The sequence below is a fragment of the Ovis canadensis genome, chromosome 18, assembly GCF_042477335.2.
Source record: "Ovis canadensis isolate MfBH-ARS-UI-01 breed Bighorn chromosome 18, ARS-UI_OviCan_v2, whole genome shotgun sequence".
In the NCBI taxonomy this organism is placed as follows: domain Eukaryota; kingdom Metazoa; phylum Chordata; class Mammalia; order Artiodactyla; family Bovidae; genus Ovis; species Ovis canadensis.
In genome coordinates, this window is record NC_091262.1 from 80950134 (window position 1) to 80972951 (window position 22818).

The 22818-nt window shown below is 48.5% G+C and overlaps 1 protein-coding gene and 1 long non-coding RNA gene across 6 annotated transcripts in view; one reads left to right on the top strand and one right to left on the bottom strand.

Moving 5' to 3' along the window:
* The window catches only part of TRAF3 (TNF receptor associated factor 3), a 112408-nt gene that overhangs the window by 69370 nt on the left and 20220 nt on the right, over positions 1-22818 (top strand). For all 5 annotated transcript variants that reach the window (XM_069559851.1, XM_069559854.1, XM_069559855.1 and 2 more), the window contains 4 exons: positions 15957-16202; positions 17810-17861; positions 20842-20946; positions 21553-21720. In XM_069559851.1, the coding sequence (XP_069415952.1) occupies positions 15958-16202; positions 17810-17861; positions 20842-20946; positions 21553-21720 (570 nt within the window). In that variant the 5' untranslated portion in view covers position 15957. The remainder of the gene's footprint in view (positions 1-15956; positions 16203-17809; positions 17862-20841; positions 20947-21552; positions 21721-22818) is intronic.
* On the bottom strand, positions 9591-12870 carry LOC138423670 (uncharacterized). Its single transcript, XR_011250391.1, has 2 exons — positions 12721-12870; positions 9591-9842 (listed from the first exon to the last, which is right to left on the bottom strand). It is a non-coding gene; the product is annotated as an uncharacterized lncRNA (long non-coding RNA).

Here is a 22818-nt window from a genome sequence, read left to right on the forward strand (position 1 = left end):
AGGTTGTAACCACAACCTCCCTCTGGTCCCAGACATTCTCATCACCTCAAAAGGAAACCCTGGACCCACGAAGCAGGTAACCATCGAGGTCCTTCTCCTCATCTCCTAGGCTACCGCTCTGCTCTCTGCCTCTGGATTTGCCTGTTCCGTGCGTTTCATACAGATGGAATCGTGCACTGTGTGGCCTTTTGTTCTTGGCGTCTTTCACTTAGCGTGGTATTTTCCAGGTTCGTCCATGTTGTGGCCTGTATCATCATCACTCCGTTTCTTTTTATGCCTGAGTAATATTTACACCCCCCCCCATTTTGTTTATTCGTTTATCTGTTGATGCTCATTTGGGTTGTTTCTGCCTTTTGAGCACTGTGAATGATGCTGCTATAAACCTGTCTGCACATCAGTTGATTTGAGTCCCTCCTTTCAGCTCTTCTGGGTCTACACCTAAGAGCGCAATTGCTGGGTCGTATTGGTGACTCTGTGTTTAGCTTTTTGAGAGACTGAAAACGTTCTCCACAAAAAACGAATCCATTTTGTCTCCGCCAGCAATATATGAGGGCTTCAGCTTCTCTGCGTCGTCAACAATACTTGTTGTTTTACCTTGTTAAAAAAAAAAAATCATAGCCATCCTGGTGGGTGTGAAGTGATAACTCACTGTGGTTTTGATTTGTAATTCCCTGGTGACTAATGGTGTTGAAGATCTTTTCATATGCTTATTGGCTGTTTCTGTGTTTTTCTTGGAGACGTGTTTATTCACCTCCTTTGCCCATTTTTTGGTTGAGTTGTCTGTCTTTTGGTTGTTGAGCTGTAAGAGTTCTTTGTTGTTCTGGATATTAGACTCTTATCAGACACGTGGTTTGCAGATTTTGTTGTTCTTTGTTGTTTAGTTGCTAAGTCATGTCTGACTGTTTGCAGCCCCACGGACTGCAGTCCCCCAGGCTTCCCTGTCCTTCAGTATCTCCCAGAGTTTGCTCAAACTCGTGTCCATTGAGTCAGTGATGCCATCCAACCATCTCATCCTCTGTCATCCCCTTCTCTTCCAGCCCGAAATCGTTCCCAGCATTAGCATCCTTTTCAATGAGTTGGCTCTTTGCATCAGGTGGCCAAAGTATTGGAGCTTCAACTTCAGCATCAGTCCTTCTGATGAATATTCAGGGTTGATTTCCTTTAGGATAGACTGGTTTGCTCTCCTTACTGTCCAAGGGACTCTCATGAGTCTTCTCCAGCACTATAGTTTGGAAAGCGTCTGTACTTCTGTGCTCAGCCTTCCTTAAGGCCCAACTCTCACATCTGTACATGACTACTGGAAGAAACATAGCTTTGACTATACGAATCTTTGTTGGCAAAGTGATGTCTCTGCTTTGTAATAACGCCATCTAAGTTTCATAGCTTTTCTTCCGAGGCCCAAGCCTCTGTAAATGTCATGGCTGTGGTCCCCATCCTTAGTGATTTTGAAGCCCAAGAAAATAAATAGCTCTCCCATTTTTTTGTCTTTTCACATTCTTGATAGTGTCCTTTTATATACAAAAGTTTTCAAATTTTGTGAGACCAATTTCCCTTATTTTTCTTCGTTGCTTGTGCTTTTAGGGTCAAATCTAAGAATCCTTTGCCAGATTCAGCAACATGAAAACCTGTCCCTGTGTTTTCTTCTAAACCTTATGGTGTTGCATGCATGCTGAGTCACTTCAGTCATGTCCGACTCTTTGCAACCATATGGACTGTAGCCCAGGAGGCTGCTCTGTCCTTGGAATTCTCCAGGCAAGAATGCCAGAGTGGGTTCCATGACCTCCTCCAGTAGACTTTTCTGACCCAGGGATCAAACCTGCACTTCTTGCCTCTCCTGCATTGGCAGATGGGTCTTTTTCCACTGGCGCCACCTGGGAAGCCCTTTATGGTGTGAGCTCTTATATTTTAGTCGCTCATCCATTTAAGTCAGTTTGCGTGTATGGAGTGAGGCAGGGTCTAAGTTCATTCATCTCCCTGGATACCCAGTTGTTTCAGAGACTTCTTTTTTCCAACTAAATAGTATTGACATCCTTGTCAAAAATCGTTTGACTCTAGATGTATGAATTTATTTCTGGACTCCCAGTTCTGTTTTCTACATGCCTGTCCTTATGCTAGTATTTCATTATTTTGATTACTGTCATTTTGTAGGAAGTTTTGAAGTAGTAAGCTTGATAAGTCTTTCACCTTTCTTTTTCTTTTTCGATACTGTTTTGACTCTTGCAATTCCATGTGAATTTTTAAAATTTATTTTTTAATTGAAGGATAATTGCTTTACAGAATTTTAGAATCAGATTTCTCACTTCTGTAAAAGGCCACTGGAATTTTGATAGAGATTGCATTGAATCTGTAGATTGCTTCGGGTAGTATGTTTGTTATGGTTCTCTAGAGAAAGAGAACCAATACGGTGTGTGCGTGTAAAGAGATAGTTATTCTAAGGAATTGGGACTCACACAGCTATGGAGGCAGGACAGTCCCAAGATCTGCAGTGTAAGTTGGCAGCTATGAGAGCCAATGGCTTAGTTCCAGTCTAAGTCGAAAGGCCTGAAAATCAAGAGGGCTAATGGCGTAGTTCGGTTCAGTTCACACACTCAGTCATGTCTGACTCTTCGCAACCCCATGGACTGCAGCACACCAGGGTTCCCTGTCCATCACCAGCTCCCAGAGCCTGCTCAAACTCATGTCCATCAAGTTGGTGATGCCATCCAACCATCTCATCCTCTGTCAATCCCCTTCTTCTCCTGTCTTCAGTCTTTCCCAGAATCAGGGTCTTTTCCAATGAGTCAGTTCTTCCCATCTGATGGCCAAAGTCTTGGAGCTTCAGCTTCAGCATCAGTCCTTCCAGTGAGCATTCAGGACTGATTTCCTTTAGGATTGACTGTTTTGATCTTTTTGCAGTCCAAGGGACTCGCAAGAGTCTTTTCCAACACCACAGTTCAAAAGCATCAATTCTTCAGCATTCAGCTTTCTTTATGGTCCAACTCTCACATCCATACGTGACTACTGGAAAAACCAGTAGTTTGGGCTTTGACTAGTTGGACCTTTATAGGCAAAGTAATATCTCTGCTTTTTAATATGCTGTCTAAGTTGGTCATAAGTTTTCTTCCACGGAGAAAGCATCTTTTGATTTCATGGTTGCAGTCACCATCTACATTGATTTTGGAGCCAAAAAAATAAAGTCTGTCACTATTTCTGTCGTTTCCCCATCTATTTCCCATGAAGTGATGGGACCAGATGCCATGATCTTAGTTTTCTGAATGTTGAGCTTTAAGCCAACTTTTTCACTCTCCTCTTTCACTTTCATCAAGAGGCTCTTCAGTTCCTCTTCGCTTTCTGCCATAAGGGTGGTGTCATCTGCATATCTGAGGTTATTGATATTTCTCCTGGCAATCTTGATTCCAGCTTGTGCTTCATCCAGCCTGGCATTTTGCGTGATGTACTCTGCATTTAAGTTAAATAAGCAGGGTGACAATATACAGCCTTGATGTACTCCCCTCCCGATTTGGAACCAGTCCATTGTTCCATGTCCAGTTCTAACTGTTGCTTATTGTCCTGCATACAGACTTCTCAGGAGGCAGGTCAAATGTCTCTTAAAGAATTTTCCACACTGTGATCCACACAGTCAAAGGCTTTGGCATAATCAATAAAGCAGAAGTAGATGTTTTTCTGGAACTCTCTTGCTTTTTCTGTGGTCCAGCAGATGTAGACAATTTGATCTCTGGTTCCTTTGCCTTTTCTAAGTCCAACTGTAACATCTGGAGGTCCACGGTTCATGTTCTGTTGAAGCCTGGCTTGGAGAATTTGAGCATTACTTTGCTAGCGTGTGAGATGAGTGCAGTTGTGTGGTGGTTTGAACATTCTTTGGCATTGCCTTTCTTTGAGATTGGAATGAAAACTGATCTTTTCCAGTCCTGTTGCCACTGCTGAGTTTTCCAAATTTGCTGGCATATTGAGTGCAGCACTTTCACAGCATCATCTTAATTTAGGATGTGAAATGCTGAACTGGGATTCCATCACCTCCACTAGCTTTGTTCATAGTGATGCTTTCTAAGGCCCATTTGACTTTGCATTCCAGAATGTCTGGCTCTAGGTGAGTGATCTCACCATCGTGGTTATCTGGGTCATGAAGATCTTTTTTGTACAGTTCTTCTGTGTATTCTTGCCACCTCTTCTTAGTACCTTCTGCTTCTGTTAGGTCCATACTGTTTCTGCCTTTATTGTGCCCATCTTTGCATGAAACATTCCCTTTCATCAAGAGGGACAGGAAGGATGTGGTTTCTATCCAAAACCCAGGCTTCAGATCCAGGAAGAGCCAATATTTCTGTTTTAGTTTGAAGGCAGGAAAAAAAGCCAGTGTGTCAATTTGAAGATAGGCACAAAGACTCCTCCTCACCTGGGGAAAGGGCAGACCTTTTTGTTCTGTTTAGGCATTTGACTGAGGAGGCTCACCCACATTAGGGAGGGCAGTCTGCTTTATTCAGTCTACCTATTTAAATGTTAAACTCATCCAACACCCTCACAGGAACACCTAGAAGAATGTTTGATCAGATATCTAGGTACCTTGTGACCCCAACAAGTTGACACATAATATTAACCATCAGAAGTAGTATTGCCATCATAATATTGTCTTCCAGTCCATGTACATAGATTTGTTTTGGAGCACACAAATATCTTACTGTTCAATGATGTGTTCTTTCTTTCAGCGATTGTGAGCAAATCATTCACGTATTGGTTAAATTTATTCCTGGGTAATTGATCCTTCTGGATGCTATTATAAATGGAGTTACTTTCTAAATCAGTTTGTTTGTTGCTGTTGTATAGAAACAGAAATGATGTTTGTCGGCATTTGTTTCCTGAAACTTTGGTGGATTCTTTTATTAGTTCTGGTTACTTTCTTGTGCAGTCTTTGAGGTTTTCTATACATAGGATGATATCATCTGTGAATAGAGCTGGTTTTATTAATTTCTTTCTAATTTGGATGCCTTTCATTTCTTTTTCTTGCCTAATTGCTCTGGGTAGAATTTCCGTGTAATATTGAGTAACAGTGGTGAAAGCTTGCATCCTTCCCTTCTTCCTGATCTTTCACCATTAAATGTGGGTTTTTCACAAATACCTTTTATCCTTTATCATGTAAAGGAAAAGTGAAGATGAAAGTGTTGGTTGCTCAGTCGTTTCCGACTCTTTGTGGCCCCGTGAACTGTAGCCTCGGAGAAGGCAGTGGCACCCCACTCCAGTACTCTTGCTGGAAAATCCCACGGACGGAGGAGCCTGGTAGGCTGCAGTCCATGGGGTTGCTGAGGGTCGGACACGACTGAGCAACTTCACTTTCACTTTTCACTTTCATGCATTGGAGAAGGAAATGGCAACCCACTCCAGTGTTCTTGCCTGAGAATCCCAGGGATGGGGGAGCCTGGTGGGCTGCCATCTATGGGGCCGCACAGAGTTGGACATGACTGAAGCGACTCAGCAGCAGCAGCAGCAGCAGAACGTAGCCTGCCAGGCTCCTCTGTCCGTGGAATTCTCCAGCCATTCCCTTCTCCAGGGTATCTTCCTGACTCAGGGATTGAAACCAGGTCTCCTGCATTGCAGGTGGATTCTTTTACCATCTGAGCCACCAGGGAAGCCCCATACCAAGGAAGTTCCCTCTTACTCCTAGTTTCTAAGGATCTTTTTCAAATGAAAGGGTGTTTAATCTTGTCCACTTGTTTTTCTACCCCAGTTGAGATGATCATGTGTATTTTACCCTTGTTCCGTTACTGTGGTGTATTACAGTGATTGATTTTCTTATGCTGAACCACGCTTACCTTCCTGGGACAAATTCCACTTGATCGTGGTGTAGAATATGTTTAATGTGCTTTAGGGCTTAGTTTTCTAGTATTTTGTTGAGTCTTCATTTTTGAAACATGGTATTTTTGCGGAGGGGGGCCAGGGACAGAGGATTCTTAGTTGATATTTTTTTCTTTCAGCCATTCAAAAATATTATCCCATTGTCTTCTGCCCTCCATTGTTTCTGATGAGAGATCAACTGTTAATCTTATTGAGGAAATGCTTTTATGTAAGGAATCACTTCTCTTGCTGCTTTCGAAATTTTCCTTCTTTCCTCCAGCAGTTCAATGATAATGTGTATTAGTATAGATCTCTTTGAGTTTAACCCACATAGAGTTTGTTGAGTTTCCTGAATGTGCGAATTAATACTTTTCATCAAAAATAGGAAATTCTTGTCCATTATATTTTAAAATATTCTTTTCACCTTTTTTTCCTCCCTCCTCTCCTTTCTAGGACTCCCAGGATAATGTATATGTTGGTATGACTGATAGTGTCCCATAGGTCTCTAAGCTCTTTGCATTTTTCTTTATTATTTTTTCCTTCTGTTACGTAGACTGGATAAGCTCAATTGTCTTATCTTCAAATCTCAATTGACCTGTCTTCAAGTTCTCTAATTCATTCTTTTGTCTATTCAGCTCTCCTGTTGAGCCCCTTTATTGAATTTTTCTTTTCCATTATTGTGCTTTTTAACTCCAGGATCTCCATTTGGTTCCTTTTAAACTTTATTGATTTTTATTGATATTTTCTATTTCATGAGACATTGTTCAGATGGTTTCTTTCACTTTTTTGGACACAGTTCCCTGTATCTCTTTGAACTCATGGACAGTTGTAAGTCTAATGTCTGGGTTTCCTCCTAGACAGTTTCTATTACTTGCTTTTTTTTTCTTCCTGTATATGGGCCATGCTTCCTTATTTCTTGCCTGACTTAAAATTTTTTGTTGAAAATGGACATTTTGAATATTATAATATGGCAAAGATGGAAATGAGATTCTCCCCAGTATTTCTTGCTGCTTGTTTTAGTTAACTGTTTGCATAATGACTTTTTTGAGCTGATTTTGTGAAGTCCACATTCTTTATCATGCGTAGTCACTGAAGTCTCTGTTCCACCAGTGTGGTAGTCAGCTAAGAATCAGACAGAGATTTTCTGTAAGTGCCTGGAACCAAAATTATCTCCAAATCTCTTCCCACAGGGTATTCGTGTGCATCAGGGTGTGTTTTCAGCACCCCGCCAGGCAGTTGACAGGTTTGCCTTAGCATCACTTCCTGCTTGTACAGAACCTGAAGGTCAGCCGGAGGTGAGAGTTCAGGGTCTTGCATCTCTCCTGAGCGTGCACACAGCCCTGAGCATGTGCGTGGCCTTCTGGGATCCTGGTAGCACATTGGAGCTCTTCAGAGCCCTCGTTTCCCAGTATTTCCTGTCAACCTTTTGGTTTGTCTCTCGTCTTCTTCTACCATTACTGGTTGGCCCAGGCAGCAGCGACTAATCTGTCTGCCTCTGAGTGTTTTTAGGACAGTCCGCCAGCCCCCTGTGGCTGCCTCAGCGCTGGGAGAGTCCTGGGTCTGATGGGGCCAAGCCGTTTGAGCGGGCCTTCTGGGGAGCCACCAGGTAGGCTGTAACTCCTCCCGAAACTCTTTGCACGTGAGTGTGTTCCGCTCCACCGGCCCCCAGCCTCCAGCCAGTCTCCGTGCTGGGGTTACAGGCTTCTGTCTTCCAGGCCAGTGCCTCCTGGGGAGGGGCCGGGGCTGGAGAAAGCGCTGCAGAGCTCACTGTCCTCACCGAGGTGCAGCAGGTTGCTGTTGATTAAGCATCCCTCTGATTGCTGTAAGCTTTCTGTTTAGTTTTTAGAGTTCCACACAGGTTGTTTCTGACAGATCTTGCCATCTTTTTTCTTGAAGGATGAACCTTTGGAGTTACATACTCAGCCGTCTTCACTGACATTGCTCACGTCTGTTCTTAACCTGGTGACCAATTTTGAATCTGCCTCATTTATGTCCACCCCACCTGATTTCAGAAAGGAGTTAAGTTGGCTTACAGTGGTGAACAGTATGAGAGAGAAATTAATCTCCGTGTCCTCCCTTGTTGCTTTTGCAGACTTTGGTCTTGCAGATAGACATTTTATCTCCTCTGATGATCTTGAGGTTCTCACCCTCCCTGCCATGTAGATGCGCGGGCACCTGAAGCAGGTTCACTCTGGCGGTTCTCCTGCCTAACCTTGTGTGTGGTCTTAGGACACACCCACCAGTGGCCAGCTTTAGCAGTGCTCACTCTCACTACCGTCTGCCTCTGGGCTGGTTGTGGAAAATTCGCCTCCAGTGATGGTCTTCCTAAATCCAAAACTTCCTTTTCTTCAGGACACAGTCAGTGGATAATTGTCTTAAGACTTAAAGATATCATCGAATTGTCTTAGTTGTTTTAGGGGGTGATTAGGTGATTTGTATGCTTTCAATTAGAACTGGCTTCTTACAGTGACCTTGATTGTCAGAGGAGTCTGGGATCATCGGTGGAGTCTGGGATCATGGGTAAACCTGAGCGGATTCATTCATCCACCTGTCCTGGCACCAGGGAGGACCGTGGGCCAGCTGAGGCCCACATTTACCGTCTCACCAACAGAGCAGAGCGTGGGCTTGCACCTTGGGCCCTGCTCGGGGTCCATGTAATTTCTTTCTTAAACAAGCTCTTGTTTAGGTAGAATATTTCCCTTGAGTAATGTGAGTCTATTTGACATAGTTGGTGGCCCATTACTTAAGCAGAACATCCTTCTTTTGGAAATGATTCTGTGATAGAGATAGAACTGCCTTCAGTTTGGTTCCCTGTATATTAGGTTGTCCTTTTTCATCAGCATCACCCATAAGCTAACCTGAATCTTTTTAAAAGGCCAAGAGGTACAGATAAAGATATCCTTTAAAAGGATACATTTGACTACATTAAAATTAAGAACTTCACTTCATTAAAATACAGAAAGTTAAAGTGAAGCCACAGCCTAAGGGGAAAACATATACATGTAACTAACAAGAGATTAGCAGTCAGAACATATGAATCACCTCTACAAATCAATATTTTAAAAGACCAATAACCCAATTAAAAAATTCAGACACAGGCATTTCAACAGAAGGAAAAGCACAAATGGCCAGTGAGCATATGAAAATATGCTAAACCTATTTAATTATCAGAGTAAAGAAGAAAAGGGACCCTCGTGCCTGCTAGATTGGTGGAAATTAAGCTGTCTAATGGTGCCCAGCATTGGTGAGAGGGTGGGTTAGCGAAGCTTGTGAGCTGGCCACGCCTACACCCTGCAAACCAGCCGTTCCTGTGAACTCTAGATGTGGAGTTCAGGGCAGGAGTTGGCAAATTCTTCTCTGAAGGGCGAAGTGGTAAATATTCTAGGCTTTGTGGGTAATGTATACGGTCTTGTCACATGGTTGCCTTTGTTTCATTTGTTTGTTTGACTCTTTAAAAATGTAAAAAGCGTTTTAAGCTTGAGAGCCTAACAGAAACAGGCGACTGACCACATATGACCGCAGGTCACAGTTTGTTTAACACTAGTCCCGTGATCTAGAGTGTGTGCCCTAGAGAAAGCTCCCCAGGACAGATGCCCCAGAATGTTCAGAACAGAGTGTCCATGCCAGCAGAAAATGGGAGCAGTGTGATAAAAAGATAGGTAGGTGCACTGAGCAGCATTTTGCTGAGTAAAAAGTGAATGAAACCTGCCAGCTGCTCACAGCACACGTGGCGTAACATTGATATAACAACACTGATGGCAGAGGGCTGCATATGGTATATCATTTTTATGAGGCTAAAAAGAGACAAAAATGTTTTAAGAAGAAAAATGTGTAACAGTACGAGAACTGTAAGTGCAAAGTTGAGGCTGGCACTGGCTTGGAGCGAGGCAGGGGGCGGCTGAGGTGGGGCGCACGGGGCGACGGTGACTGTCACGTGGGTGCCGGGCACTGGGGTTTTGTTGTTGCTGTATTCTTATTCCCACCTTGCATGGACATCGCCCAGAATCGTTTTTATGTGTCTGGAAAAGTCAGAGGAACCAGAGATCAAATTGCCGACATCCGCTGGATCATCGAAAAAGCAAGGGAGTTTCAGAAAAACATCTATTTCTGCTTTATTGACTATGCCAAAGCCTTTGACTGTGTGGATCACAATAAACTGTGGAAAATTCTGAAAGAGATGGAAATACCAGACCACCTGACCTGCCTCTTGAGAAACCTATATGCAGGTCAGGAAGCAACAGTTTAGAACTGGACATGGAACAACAGACTGGTTCCAAATAGGAAAAGGAGTACATCAAGGCTGTATATTGTCACCCTGCTTATTTAACTTATGTGTAGAGTACATCATGAGAAACGCTGGGCTGGAGGAAGCACAAGCTGGAATCATGATTGCCAGGAAAAATATCAATAACCTCAGATATGCAGATGATACCACCCTTATGGGAGAAAGTGAAGAGGAACTAAAAAGCCTCTTGATGAAAGTGAAAGAGGAGAGTGAAAAAGTTGGCTTAAAGCTCAACATTCAGAAAACGAAGATCATGGCATCTGGTCCCATCACTTCATGGGAAATAGATGGGGAAACCGTGGAAACAGTGTCAGACTTTCTTTTTTGGGGCTCCAAAATCACTGCAGATGGTGACTGCAGCCATGAAATTAAAAGACGCTTACTCCTTGGAAGGAAAGTTATGACCAACCTAGATAGCAAATTCAAAAGCAGAGACATTACTTTGCCAACAAAGGTCCGTCTTGTCAAGGCTATGGTTTTTCCTGTGGTCATGTATGGATGTGAGAGTTGGACTGTGAAGAAAGCTGAGCCCCAAAGAATTGATGCTTTTGAACTGTGGTGTTGGAGAAGACTCTTGAGAGTCCCTTGGACTGCAAGGAGATCCAACCAGTCCATTCTGAAGGAGATTAGCCCTGGGATTTCTTTGGAAGGACTGATGCTAAAGCTGAAACTCCAATACTTTGGCCACCTCATGTGAAGAGTTGACTTATTGGAAAAGACCCTGATGCTGGGAGGGATTGGGGCAGGAGGAGAAGGGGATGACAGAGGATGAGATGGCTGGATGGCATTACGGACTCGATGGACATGAGTTTGAGTGAACTCCGGGAGTTGGTGATGGACGGGGAGGCCTGGCGTGCTGCGGTTCATGGGGTCGCAAAGAGTCGGACATGACTGAGCAACTGATCTGACTGAACTGAACTGAACACACAGTACATTTTCTTGAAAGGCAGAGGATATCAGCCAGGGAGGACTTAGAGCCCACCCCGCTGTTCTCCATGAATCTGTACTAGAGTTGAACTGAGTTGCCCACCTGGGAATGAGGATGCAGGTGTCCCACAGGTGTTGGCCGGCCGTGAGCTGGCCGGCCCGAGCACACCCTGCCCCTTCCCCAGCGACGGGCTCGGTGCCCTTGTTGGAAACCAGCTGGCCATAAACGTGAGCGTTTCTGTCTGTACTCTTGGTTCTGCTTCATTGACTGTCTGTCTGTCCTTCTTACCAGTAATCAGTGTCCTGATTCATCTATAGTAAGTTTTGAAATAAGGAAGTGTGAGTCTTCCGACTTTGTTCTTCTTTTTCAGGATTGTTTTGTTTATTCTGAGTCCCTCATATTTCAATGTGAATTTTAGGTTCAGCTTATTAATCTCTGCAAGAAAAAAACCCCAGCTAGGATTCAGGTCTGGGTGTAGACGGGTCTGTAGGTCAGGCTGAGTAGCGGTGCCACCTCAGCAATGCTAAGCATTCCCGTCTGTGAGCATGGGGTAGCTTTCCACCTAGCATAAAAAACAATGTTTTATCATTCTCAGAATATATTTTATTCTTTTTGATACTCATAATTGGATTGCTTTCTCGGTTTTATTTCTGAATTGTTCACTGCTAGTTTATAGAAATGCAGCTGGACTTTATATGTTGATATCAAGCTCCGGGAGATGGTGATGGACAGGGAAGCCTGGCGTGCTGCAGGCCGTGGGGGTCTCAGAGAGTCGGACACGACTGACTGACTGAACTATTATATCCTGCAGCTTTACTGAACAAGTTTATTAGTTCAGCTTGTTTTTAGTTGATTCGTGAGTATGTTCTATGCACAAGATTATGTCATCCGAAAATGGAAATAGTTTTACTTCTTCTTTCCAGTCTGGAAGCTGTTTGTTTCTTATTTTTCTTGCCTAATTGCTGAGCAAGGGCTTTTTGACAAGGCTGTAAGCTGTCCAGAGTGGGGAAGCAGCTGATGCTCGTGGACTTCCCGACCCAGCGGGAGGAGAGTATCTTCTGGGTGTCGTGCTGCGGTTTGCGGAGGGACCCTGCATGTAATGCCTCGGTGATCCCCGAAAACGCGAGAGTCAGGGGCGCCATCTGCTTTCCATGGGAAAACAAGAACTGAGGACAGAAGCTGTGCCCGGGGACTTGCCTCAGGGCAGGAGCGCCAGGCCTGCCTTCCCACCCAGGCCACTTGCAGCCGGACGCCAGGCCTGTCCGACCCGCCCCCCCCCCCCCCCGCCCCCGGAGCCCCCAGGACCTGGCCGCCTGCCCCACCCACCCAGCCGTGCTGCGTCTGTGTGTGTCTGCCTTGCCCTCCACTAGAGCTGGGATCATTCTGCCCCAAGTCCCGCTTGGGAAGCCCCATCTCCCAGCATGGGGTGCAAGCCTCCCAGTCTGAGGACCTGCAGCCTCTGCAAGTTCTCACGGGGTGCTTCCTGCTCCTGCCGCCATTACCCCTGCTGCCCCTGGAGCACCCCCCTTCCTCACGACTCCCGCAGAGCTCCCGAGGGGCGGGGACAGTCTCTCTCACCTCCTTTCCCTGACAAGCAAGGCGCAGTGCCATGTGTGCTGGAGGTACCTGGCTACCTGCTGAAATGAAATGTGAATGGTTCGGCAACCCCTGCAGAGCCACTCACCTGAGAAGGCCTCTCCCGCCTGGTGGGAGGCCAGCAGGTGTGCCCTCCCACATTGCACAGCCGTGCTGACCGGCGGCTCTTGAGGAGACGAGAACCCACGGGAGAACTTGAGACTTGCTCACGCACGGCCAGCAGTGCCCTCCAGAAAACACGGCTGAGGCCAAAAGAAAGTCAGAGCTTCAGCATTGGAGCAAAACCAGCTGTTGTCCTCTAAAGCAGTGTTTAACAGTTTACTAACCATTGGAGGAAGCATGCAATGGACAGCCCTTTTAGAAAGATACTGGGCAGTGATTCTGTATGGACATGAGTCTGAGCAGACTCGGAGATGGTGAAGGACAGGGAAGCCTGGCGTGCTGCAGGCCGTGGGTCGCAGAGAGTCGGACACGACTTGGCTACTGAATAACAGTGTATTTTAAAACGGACGTGGTCTTTGACCCAGCAGCCATGTTGCTGTGTGCTTGCCTAAGTGTGCAGAGGTGTGTTCGGGAGAGTTCTCCGCGGGTCGTTTATATCATCAGCTGAAGCCAGCCTCACTGCCCGTGAGCAGAACTGGTGGCGCCCGCGTGGAGTGCCCCCGCGTGGAGTGCCGTCCGTGTGGAGTGCCGTGTGGCCCTTCCCCGCGATACGGGGCGTGCTTACAGGGCGCTGTGGAGAGAGGCCCGGGGTGCAGTCGGTGAGGCCAGGAGAGCCGTGGTTGGTGTGCATGTGTTGCACACGCAGCGTGGTTTGTGCGGAGGAAGGGGGAGCTGCGCTCCCTCCACGTGCGTGTGCTGATCCTGGGTGTCTGCACACTCTCGCGGACACCAGCAGAGCATCCGCCTCTGGGCCTCATTGTCTTCTCTGCGAGCGTGTACTCTGACAGAGAAATCTTCCTGAGGCCCTTCCCCAGCATAGGGCACAGCCACTTTGATTCTAGTCTTACATTTAAAGTGTATGACGCTATGTATAAATGTCACAAATTAACCAAACCTAAATGGAACTGGCTTAAACAGGTACTTTGAAATACTCTTTGTTTAGATTTTACATTGAAGTATCGTTCACATACCATAGAGTCCACCCCCTTTAAAGCATACGGCTCACTGGTTTTTAGTCTCTTCACAGAGTGTGCAGTCACCCCTGTGCCCAGTTCCAGAACCCTTGGGTCGCCCAGGAAGCCCTGTTCCTGTTAGTAGGCACGCCCACTCCCCCCACCCCTGCTGATGGAGCTCCTGCTCCGGGGCTCTGGGGTTTGCCTGGCCTGGATGCGCCGTGTTCCGATCGTCTTCTCTGACCTCACTTGCGAGTATTCAAGGAGGGCTGATGCTTTTCCTGTCTCTCCTGCCCAGGTGCTTTCCTTCTCTCCATCCCTGGAAGCTCGTTATCCAGCCAGCAGCTCAGCTCAGGAATGGACCATGCGTGGGGCAGGACGGGGGCTCTGGGCGGGCTTTCGAGGCACCCTTGGGGTGTGTGGCACATGTGCCCGGTCAGCACCCCACATTCCAGGGGAGTCCTGGCAGGCCTGGGCTCTGCCTTCAGGACAGGCTGCAGGGAGGTTCTGCTCATGTGCTTGCGATTCTTGGTGCGTGCTCACTTTCTTAAGCAGCCTGTAAAAACCAAGGATCCAAACCTGTGTTCTTCACTTGTCTGTTCAGAGGACATGTGACCTATACCTAGTTATAGGTAAACAAACAGTTACGGTTTGTCATTAGCTTCATCCTGAGTTGTCTCTTATATTTGAAATAGGAATTCACAACCGAAGAATCAAACACGTCTCACTGAAAACTGTTTACTTATGGAGCACACGTTCCTCACGCATTATAGGATAAAATACTAAACCACAGTTCCAAGTAGCGTCTGATCTAAGCACAGGTTTTCAAGGCATGAAGCTATGAGATCAGTTCTGAAAACTGAAGTTTTTCTTTTTTCTGGCTTCACAGAAACACAGTTTGCTGTGAGTGGCTCAGACCTCACCTTTCCCTCTGTTAACTCAGCAGATGTGTAATGAGAATCTTTTACCTCAGGCCCTAGTGATTCCGGGTGTCCAGGATCTGTTCAACAAAGCAGATCCAAACCCACGCCCTGCCTCAGGGAGTGAGGCAGTAAATAAGCTGTAAGCAGCAGTCTTGGGAGCATGGACCGCGGGGCGGGCCTTGAGTGGGCCGACCAGGGTGGGCTCCATGAGAAGGCGGGAGGGGTGTGGGGAGGAGGGGGTGGAGCTGGGGTCAGCGTTGGCAGGAGAATGGGCAGGCAATCCCGTGGCAGCAGGCCGACTCCTGGTTGACCCGTTTCCCGGACAGGCACCTTCCTACTTAGTGTCTTGACAAATAGGATTCTAATCAGTGATGGGGAGCAAAGGGTCGCTGGCCTTTTGGGGTCACTTTGAAATCTTTTTTTTTGATGCCACAGGAGGCTCCTGTGCTTTGCACAGTAGTGTGCTTTTTGTTAAAAGTAACGCCCGTGTGGCTGGGGCACGGGTCATCTTCCTGTCACAGGCACTGCCTCCTGCATGGTTGCTGCACGTCCTGGCCACAGGCGTGCCTCCCTTCGGCCCTGTCCAGGGGCGGGAAGAGGCAGCGTGAGGAGTGAGCCTCTCGGGCAGCGCGGCCTCTGCCCCCGGCCTGCCAGCTGCTCTGGGGCCAGGTGTGCAGCATGCCCCGTTCCCGCAGAACCCGAGTCTGGCCCGACCTGGCTGGTGGGGAGCCTCGGGCTGAGGGGAGTGGAGGGGTGGGTGGACGCCTAGCACCTCATAAGGAGAAGGCGTTTGGCCCTTATTTGTGTCAGCAGCAGAAATAGATGGATTGAGCAGGAGCACAGCTGATCTTGAGAGACCTGGTAAGTTTTGAAAGGAGCTCCGTTGTGTCTCCAGGCACCTCCTACTTTGCTGGGACAGGGCCTTGCAGGTGGGGACCAGCCACCCGTCACCGTGCGGTTGGCCAGGCCCAGCGTCCCCACTGGCGTCCAGTCCTGGGCACCGGGTCCCGCACACTCAGGGTGGGTCCGAGGCTGCGGGGCCGGCTCGAGAAGGGGGCCAGGCAGCCCGCCCAAGGGAGGTGGTCGCTGGGTGACAGGAGCCTCCCGTCAGAACGGTCCGGTCCGTAGAACCAGAGCAGCATCTGCATTTTAAATTGAAGAGCCTTAATAATGTGGTCTGCGCTTCCCAGCAGCAGGTCCCGGGCAGGGGCCTGGGTGTTGGAGGCTGGAAGCCCACGGGGAGCCCCCCCCCCAGATCCCCGCTCTGATGGACCCCCTTCTCCTAGGATGGAGCCCAGTAAGAAGCTGGATGCGGCCGGCACCCTGCCTGCCAACCCCCCGCTGAAGCTGCACCCTGAGCGTGGAGCCGGGCCGGCCGTGCTGGTCCCCGAGCAGGGCGGCTACAAGGAGCGCTTTGTCAAGGCCGTGGAGGACAAGTACAAGTGCGAGAAGTGCCGCCTGGTGCTCTGCAGCCCCAAGCAGACGGAGTGCGGGCACCGCTTCTGTGAGACCTGCATGGGCGCCCTGCTCAGGTGCGTCTAGCTGGAGGGCCTGGGTCTCGCCGCAGTCTCGGGGCAGCCCTCCCCAACTCCCCCTGTGAGGTCTCTCCCCTGGGGCCCCCGTCCCCTGTCTGCGGGGCCCAGTTTTGCTGGAGGCGCTCACGTTCTGGGGAGGAGCCACCCCGTCCACCGACGATGGTGGGGCCCTTTGGGGCGATCCCCTAGGATAGGGGATGTGCAACATGTTCGGGATGTGGGGGGCAGGTCCTCGGTAAGGAGAGGACGCCCTGGAGCTGAGTGTCAGGGAGCTCGCAGCAGCCCCCGAGGGCATGTCGTTGTGAATTAACGCCATGCAAAGCCCCCAGCGTCAGGGAGGCTGGAGTTGTACAGCGGAGCGTGCTGGTTCATCCTGCAGGATTCGCCCGGCAGGATGCCGAGCACTGTGCTCAGCTTGGGCCCCGCCGGCGGGCGGAAGCCGGGAAGGCTGCCCTGGCTCATCCAGCCCTCCGCTGGGGGCAGCCTCCCTCCCCAGGGTCCCCTCTGGGGACTTGCTGCTGAGCTCTTGTCCTCTCCCCCGAGACTGAGGACTCAGCTCTGGAACGGAGTTTAGTGACTGCGGCAGTGCAGCCCCAGGGTGCCGCTTTCCCTTCGTGGGGTTGGGGGGGCCCGTGGGGGGGGGCGGGGGCGGGGTCTCTTCCAGTTTCCACCCTCCTCTGCTCCTGGGGCTCCTCCTGCTCTGCCTTTGGCAGGTGTCAGGGGATTCCCCCCCAGGCGCCCTGGGCTCTAAGGCTGCTCAGAGAGTCCCATGATTAAAACAGGTGAGCACAGGCTCCGTGCTGGTGAAGTCTGGATGAGCGAGCTATCATTTTAAAGCCTGTTAATCTCCCGCCCCCTCCCCAGGACCCCCCTGCCCACCTGCCTGCTGTTCCAGGATCTCCCACTGTGCCCCCCTGGCCTGGATGCCAAGTGCCCTCAGGCTGTCGAGGGCAGGGGCCCTGGAAGGAAGGAGCACTCAAAATTAGTTTTTTATTTTTAATCTCTCGGAGGTGGTTTCCAGCACAGGATGGGGGTGAGACTCAAGTCCAAAAAAGGGCAGCTAGGGAGCAGTGGCTCGCGTCCTGAGTTTGGGGACAAGAGTGATGTAGGAGACTCGTGGTCTCTGTAGACAGGCTCAGCTTTCGATTCCCATGGGACTCAAGTCCTGGCACTCCATCAGCCTTTCTGCAGCTGTGAAGAGATAGCCTGCGGATCCGGCACTTTCTGTGCTGCTAAGGCAGCACTGCTCAGAGGCCCTCTGGGGAGCTGGGGACACTCACGCCGCAGAGCCCCTCCGCGGGGAGCTGCTTTTGGTTTCTGAAATGAAATTTCACTTTTAATTGAAAGGGACTTTCCAAGAGGGACTGATCTCAGCTGCTCTGCTGAAAAACTTCCTTATGAAAAATCACTACTAAAAAAGAATCTTAACCCTTTTCTCCCGTTTAAACCATATTTAAACCAAACTTACCCTGGCATCCTGAAGCCCTGTTTCTCCGAGCTCTGCACAGCAGACACGACCCCTAAGGGAATGGCTCAGGGTTCCCAGTGGGTTCAGATGAGAAGGTGCTCGCCCTCTAACGCGTTTACTGTGTCTCTCCCCTCAGCTCCTCCAGCCCAAAATGTACTGCTTGTCAAGAAGTCATCATCAAAGACAAGGTATTCCTGGTTTTTTAATAAGCTGTTTGGTCCCCGTGTTGCGCTGGGTGGTGCCTTCCGCAAGGTTTGCATCTCGCACGCTGGCTCTGAGTTTCCCTGGCTCTGACGGCTGGCGGAGCAGGGTCGAGGCAGGGGGGCTGTAAGCACCCCGACACACTGGGCAGATATGCTGGGCAGGTGCTTCAGCCCCCGAGCCTGCCTCCTCCCCTGGGTCAGTCATGGTTTCACCTTCCAAGACCCTGGGTGGGGGATGTGCGCTGTTATCTCGGGTCCGCCTCCCAGATGGCTGCGTTCAGCCTTCAGATGGTGCTGGTCTGCGGGCCCCACTGAATGTGCTCTCTCTCGCCCCACGCAGTGTCTGGAAGTCATTAGACATGTGCACTTTCAGCTCTCCCGTCCCCTGTGTGGCCGAGGGTGCCTCAGAGCTCGTGAGGGTCCCGCAGCCCAGCACCCAGGGACCCGGGCCCTTCTCACCCACCATGTGGTCGTCTGCACCCTGCCAAGCCCTCCCGGGCACACTTCTCGTTTGAAACCACTCGTTCTTGAAGTACTTAAAAGATCAATAAAAATATGTGGTTCTGATATTTAGATTAATGAACCTAACCATTTTTTAAGTGTAGGCCATTAAATTGTACACTGAAGTTCTTACTCGGGTTTTCCCGCGGCCTTGCTGTTCGGCAGCACCGGTTCGCATGGGGACTTGTGGCTTGCTCACTCAGCTCTACCCGTTGTCTTGACATGGAAACCTGTTAGCGATTATCTAACCAATATAACAAGCTTCCCCAGTGGCTCAATGGTAAAAAACCCACCTGCCAATACAGGAGACACAGGTTCCATCCTTGGGTCAGGAAGATCCCCTGGAGGAGGAAGTGGCAGCCCACCCCAGTATTCTTGCCTGGGAAATGCCCATGGATAGAGGAACCTGGTGGGCTACAGTCCATGAGGTCACAAAGAGTCAGACACTGAGCGACTAAATAACAAACCAATGTGACTGAGAGAGGAGGTTGAAACAGTGGCTGAGGCGAACTTTTTAGTGCCTCATTTCATTCGTCAGAGTTGTTATCCCTATTTTTCAATGGCATTGATAGCTGAAGAATGATTATGGAATTTGATGAAGACTTGTAAATGAGACTGAATAAGCAAGGGATCCTCATGGGGAAATGTAGGTCTGGTTGGGCCCCGGGAGACTGACCTCAGCCACTGGGCAGGTCACTGAGGATGGCACCGCCCCAGGGCCTCTGCTTCCCCATCTGTAAAATGGGATGGTTGCAGAAATGATATGAGCTCTTTCTCAGCCCTGAAGTTCTCTACTTTTGTCATTCTTATGTTTTCAATCTATGTTTTTTTCTCCCTAAGTTACGAAGTTATGTACTCTTGCCTGGAAAACCCCATGGACAGGGGAGCCTGGTGTGCTGCAGTCCATGGGGTCGGTGAGAGTTGGACACGACTCAGTGACTTCACTTTCACTTTTCATTTTCATGCATGGAGAAGGAAATGGCAACCCACTCCAGTGTTCTTGCCTGGAGAATCCCAGGGATGGCGGAGCCTGGTGGGCTGCCGTCTATGGGGTCGCACAGAGTCAGACACGACTGAAGTGACTCAGCAGCCTAGCAGCAGTCACTCAGATGTGTCAGACTCTTTGTGACCCCATGGACTGCAGCCCACCAGGCTTCTCTGTCTGTGGAATTCTTCAGGCAAGAATACTGGAGTGGATTGCCACTCCCTTCTCCAGGGGATCTTCCCAACCCAGAGATTAAACTTGGGTCTTCTGCTTTGCAGGCAGATTCTTTACCATCTGAGCCACTAGGGAACCAAAGTTAAACTCAAGTGATTTAAGAAACTTAGGGAATTACCTGGTGATCCAGCGGTTAAGACTCTGTGCTTCTGCTGACGTGGACCTGGGTTCAGTCCCTGGTCAGAGAACTAAGATCCCACAAGCCAGGAGGGGCAGCCCAAAGAAAAGAAAAGAAACTTAGTGGCACAGAAGGATCATTTTCTGTGATCACATTATTTCTTACTGGTTAAAAATACCTACTCTGTTGACTTCAACATCTTAAATTATGACCTGTTTTAAAAAAGTCATGTTTACCTAAGATTAGATTTGCCTCCGAACTAATTTATTTTTAACTCTTAGCAGCTGTTGATTCTATTTCTTTACTTGTGGAGTCAAGAAAAGCCTGTTGAGCTCTCTGATTTTCTGCTGTTACAGAGCATTAGTGCATGGGGGTTTCTTAGAAGTGCCTGAGTACTAGGATGGTGTAGCTTGTGATGTTAGAAGGAGTGAGAGTACTTGTTTTCTAAGGGAAAAAGAAAATTAAAGGAGGGTTTTCATTTTCAAAGGGGGACATTTTCATTATTGGATTAACTATATCTTTGCAACGTGTTTTTTAAAGTTTCTTAAATAGCAAGCTAATGCCTTCCGTTTGGTGAAAAATGAGTTAGTTGCAAGTGATACACCCTTCAGAGCAGGGACCAAGGTAAATGTTGTACAAACCATCTGCCGCTCGTTGTCTTTTACGGTGGTTTCTCTGCTCCTCCAGCAAGGCCTCACGCTGTAGCACCCGCTCCCATCGCCCCTTTCCTCCATGGGAGGTTCCGCTCCCAGCAAGGCTGGGGCCTGGGAGTGTCCAGGATCCCAGTGTGAACTCGGTCCTGGTGTGGGATCGTCCTGAGAATGTCAGAGTCCATCTAAAACGTTTGGATGCTCCAAAGTGATCTTCAGTTGTTCAGTACAACTTGCTTACTTTGGGTTTATCCATTAAAAGCTGGTAGTTAAGGTTGTATCATGTGAACTGTGTCTCTTAGTGGGGATGGCTCCTTCATTCTACTCACTTAGACATTAAAACGGTCCTTAGTGCTTTGTGAGCCCTCTTCAGGGATGTGCTCATGACTTTTCAGAGTGGTTTTGCCTTGTCTAAAGTAGCGGCATGTGGAGATTAAGAAATCTTAATCCTCTAAAATAGCTATCTTTCAATTTCAGGTGTTTAAGGATAATTGCTGCAAGAGGGAGATTCTGGCCCTTCAGATATTCTGTCGGAACGAGGGCCGGGGCTGTGCGGAGCAGCTGGCCCTGGGGCACCTGCTGGTGAGTGTGGTGAGACGTCCAGAAACACCAGTCCCCGGTCAGCACCATGGAGCCCCTAAGACCATGTCTGTATCCATCTTTCAGACACAACCAAATAGGAGAGCAGGCAGAGCCACTTGGGTGTCAAGTGTTATTTTTATGACATCACAGGCAGAAATGTCAATTGGTTTTTGAGCACCCTGCCCTATTTAGAATAGAAAGAAATCTGAATTGACTGTTAATTATAGAAGGCCCATTTACACTTCCTCCTTTTTATAACCATAAAATTCCATGTAACTTCTTATTTTTTTTTATTACTATCACATATATTTAATCCTGGAAGGATATTTGAATTAGAATAAAATGAAGTCCTTAGCGGATAACCATTTATTTATCCAGGAAGAAAGGTTAATTGACTTAGTTCTTCAAAAGCAATATGGTTTGAGTAATCACTAAATGGAATATGAAATTCAGTATCTCTTGATACGTTGGTCACTCTTCTCTATGGGAAACTGGTCTAGCAGCAGATAGGAAACGCTTGCATAGGATTTGACTGCATAGAGGCTAGAATTGGTATTTCAGACTGGAGGTCTGCCAGTTGAGAACGCCGAATGGTCTGCCTTCCAGGTGCATTTGAAGAATGACTGCCAGTTTGAGGAGCTTCCGTGTGTCCGTGCTGACTGCAAAGAGAGAGTGCTGAGGAAGGACCTGCGTGACCACGTGGAGAAGGCCTGTAAATACCGCGAGGCCACGTGCAGCCACTGCAAGAGCCAGGTCCCGATGGTCACGTTGCAGGTGCAGTGTCCTCGCTTCCCCACCTTGGCTCCACCCAGACACCGTTTGTCCACAGAGTAGCTTGTCAAATGACTGTTCTCTCAGAAATAAAGAGAAAAGATAGGCGTAACTAGCAATTTTCATCTGACTTTATTTCAGAGCTAAGCTGTATTTGTTTTGCCCGTTTTGATTTATGCAATTAGCATTTTCCATTGCCTTGATCGACTGTCATTTGGGGTGCCAAAAAAAAGAAAAAGAAATGAAGACTGATTATTCAAAAAAAGGTAGAATTTTCCACTTGTCCCAGGGAATAGCCTCAGAATCTTGTCGGATCGCTTAACCATTCTATGGCTCCGAGACACTGAGACAGAACCATCACTTCAGCAGGGTGACTGATCCCACAGCGTTGAAGTACAGCTGTCTCTCGGAGAGAGAGGAGAAGTTAACGTTTTTTCGTGCCTCTCTTGTTTCCACACAGTTTTATATTGTGCGCATGTTAGAATCAGATCACTTACATGTAAATTAAAGAGAAACAGATGTTGGGATGGAGGACAAGCTTCCAAAAGAGTCAGCGGTGTGGACACTGTTGAACATTGGCTTGTTGAGTACATATTTACTGCGTGCCGACTGTGTGATGGGCGCTGTTCTAGGGGCTAGGGGTTCAGGGTGACCTCATCTTCCAGTGGGAAGAGGTCATAAGTATAACAAAGATGGGAGCAGGGGTGGTGAGGGCGGGCCCCTCCGAGGCCGTCGGGACGATGCGGGAAGAGCATCAGGGCAGGGGGAGCGGCCACGGGCAGCTCTGGCTCCGAGATGGAGCCGACTCAGCAGGTGGATTTCAGGGGCTGCCTCACACAGGGCAGGGGTGAGGTGGGAAGTTGATGGGAGCAGACTAGCGGTGGGCGTCGGGGTGGCCCTGAGCAAGGGGCAGATGTGGTTGGTCAGCATTACGCAGAGCCAGTGGGACTAGCCGGTGGCTTGAGCACGGAGTGTGAGTTGAGTGGATGCCCAGTGCTTGTAACTAGAGCAGTGGGTGAACCAGAGTGCCCTGCCCAGGTGTGGCTCAGAGGGAGAGAGCGGGCTCTGGGGAGGAGGGAGTGGTCTGTGCCACAGGGTATG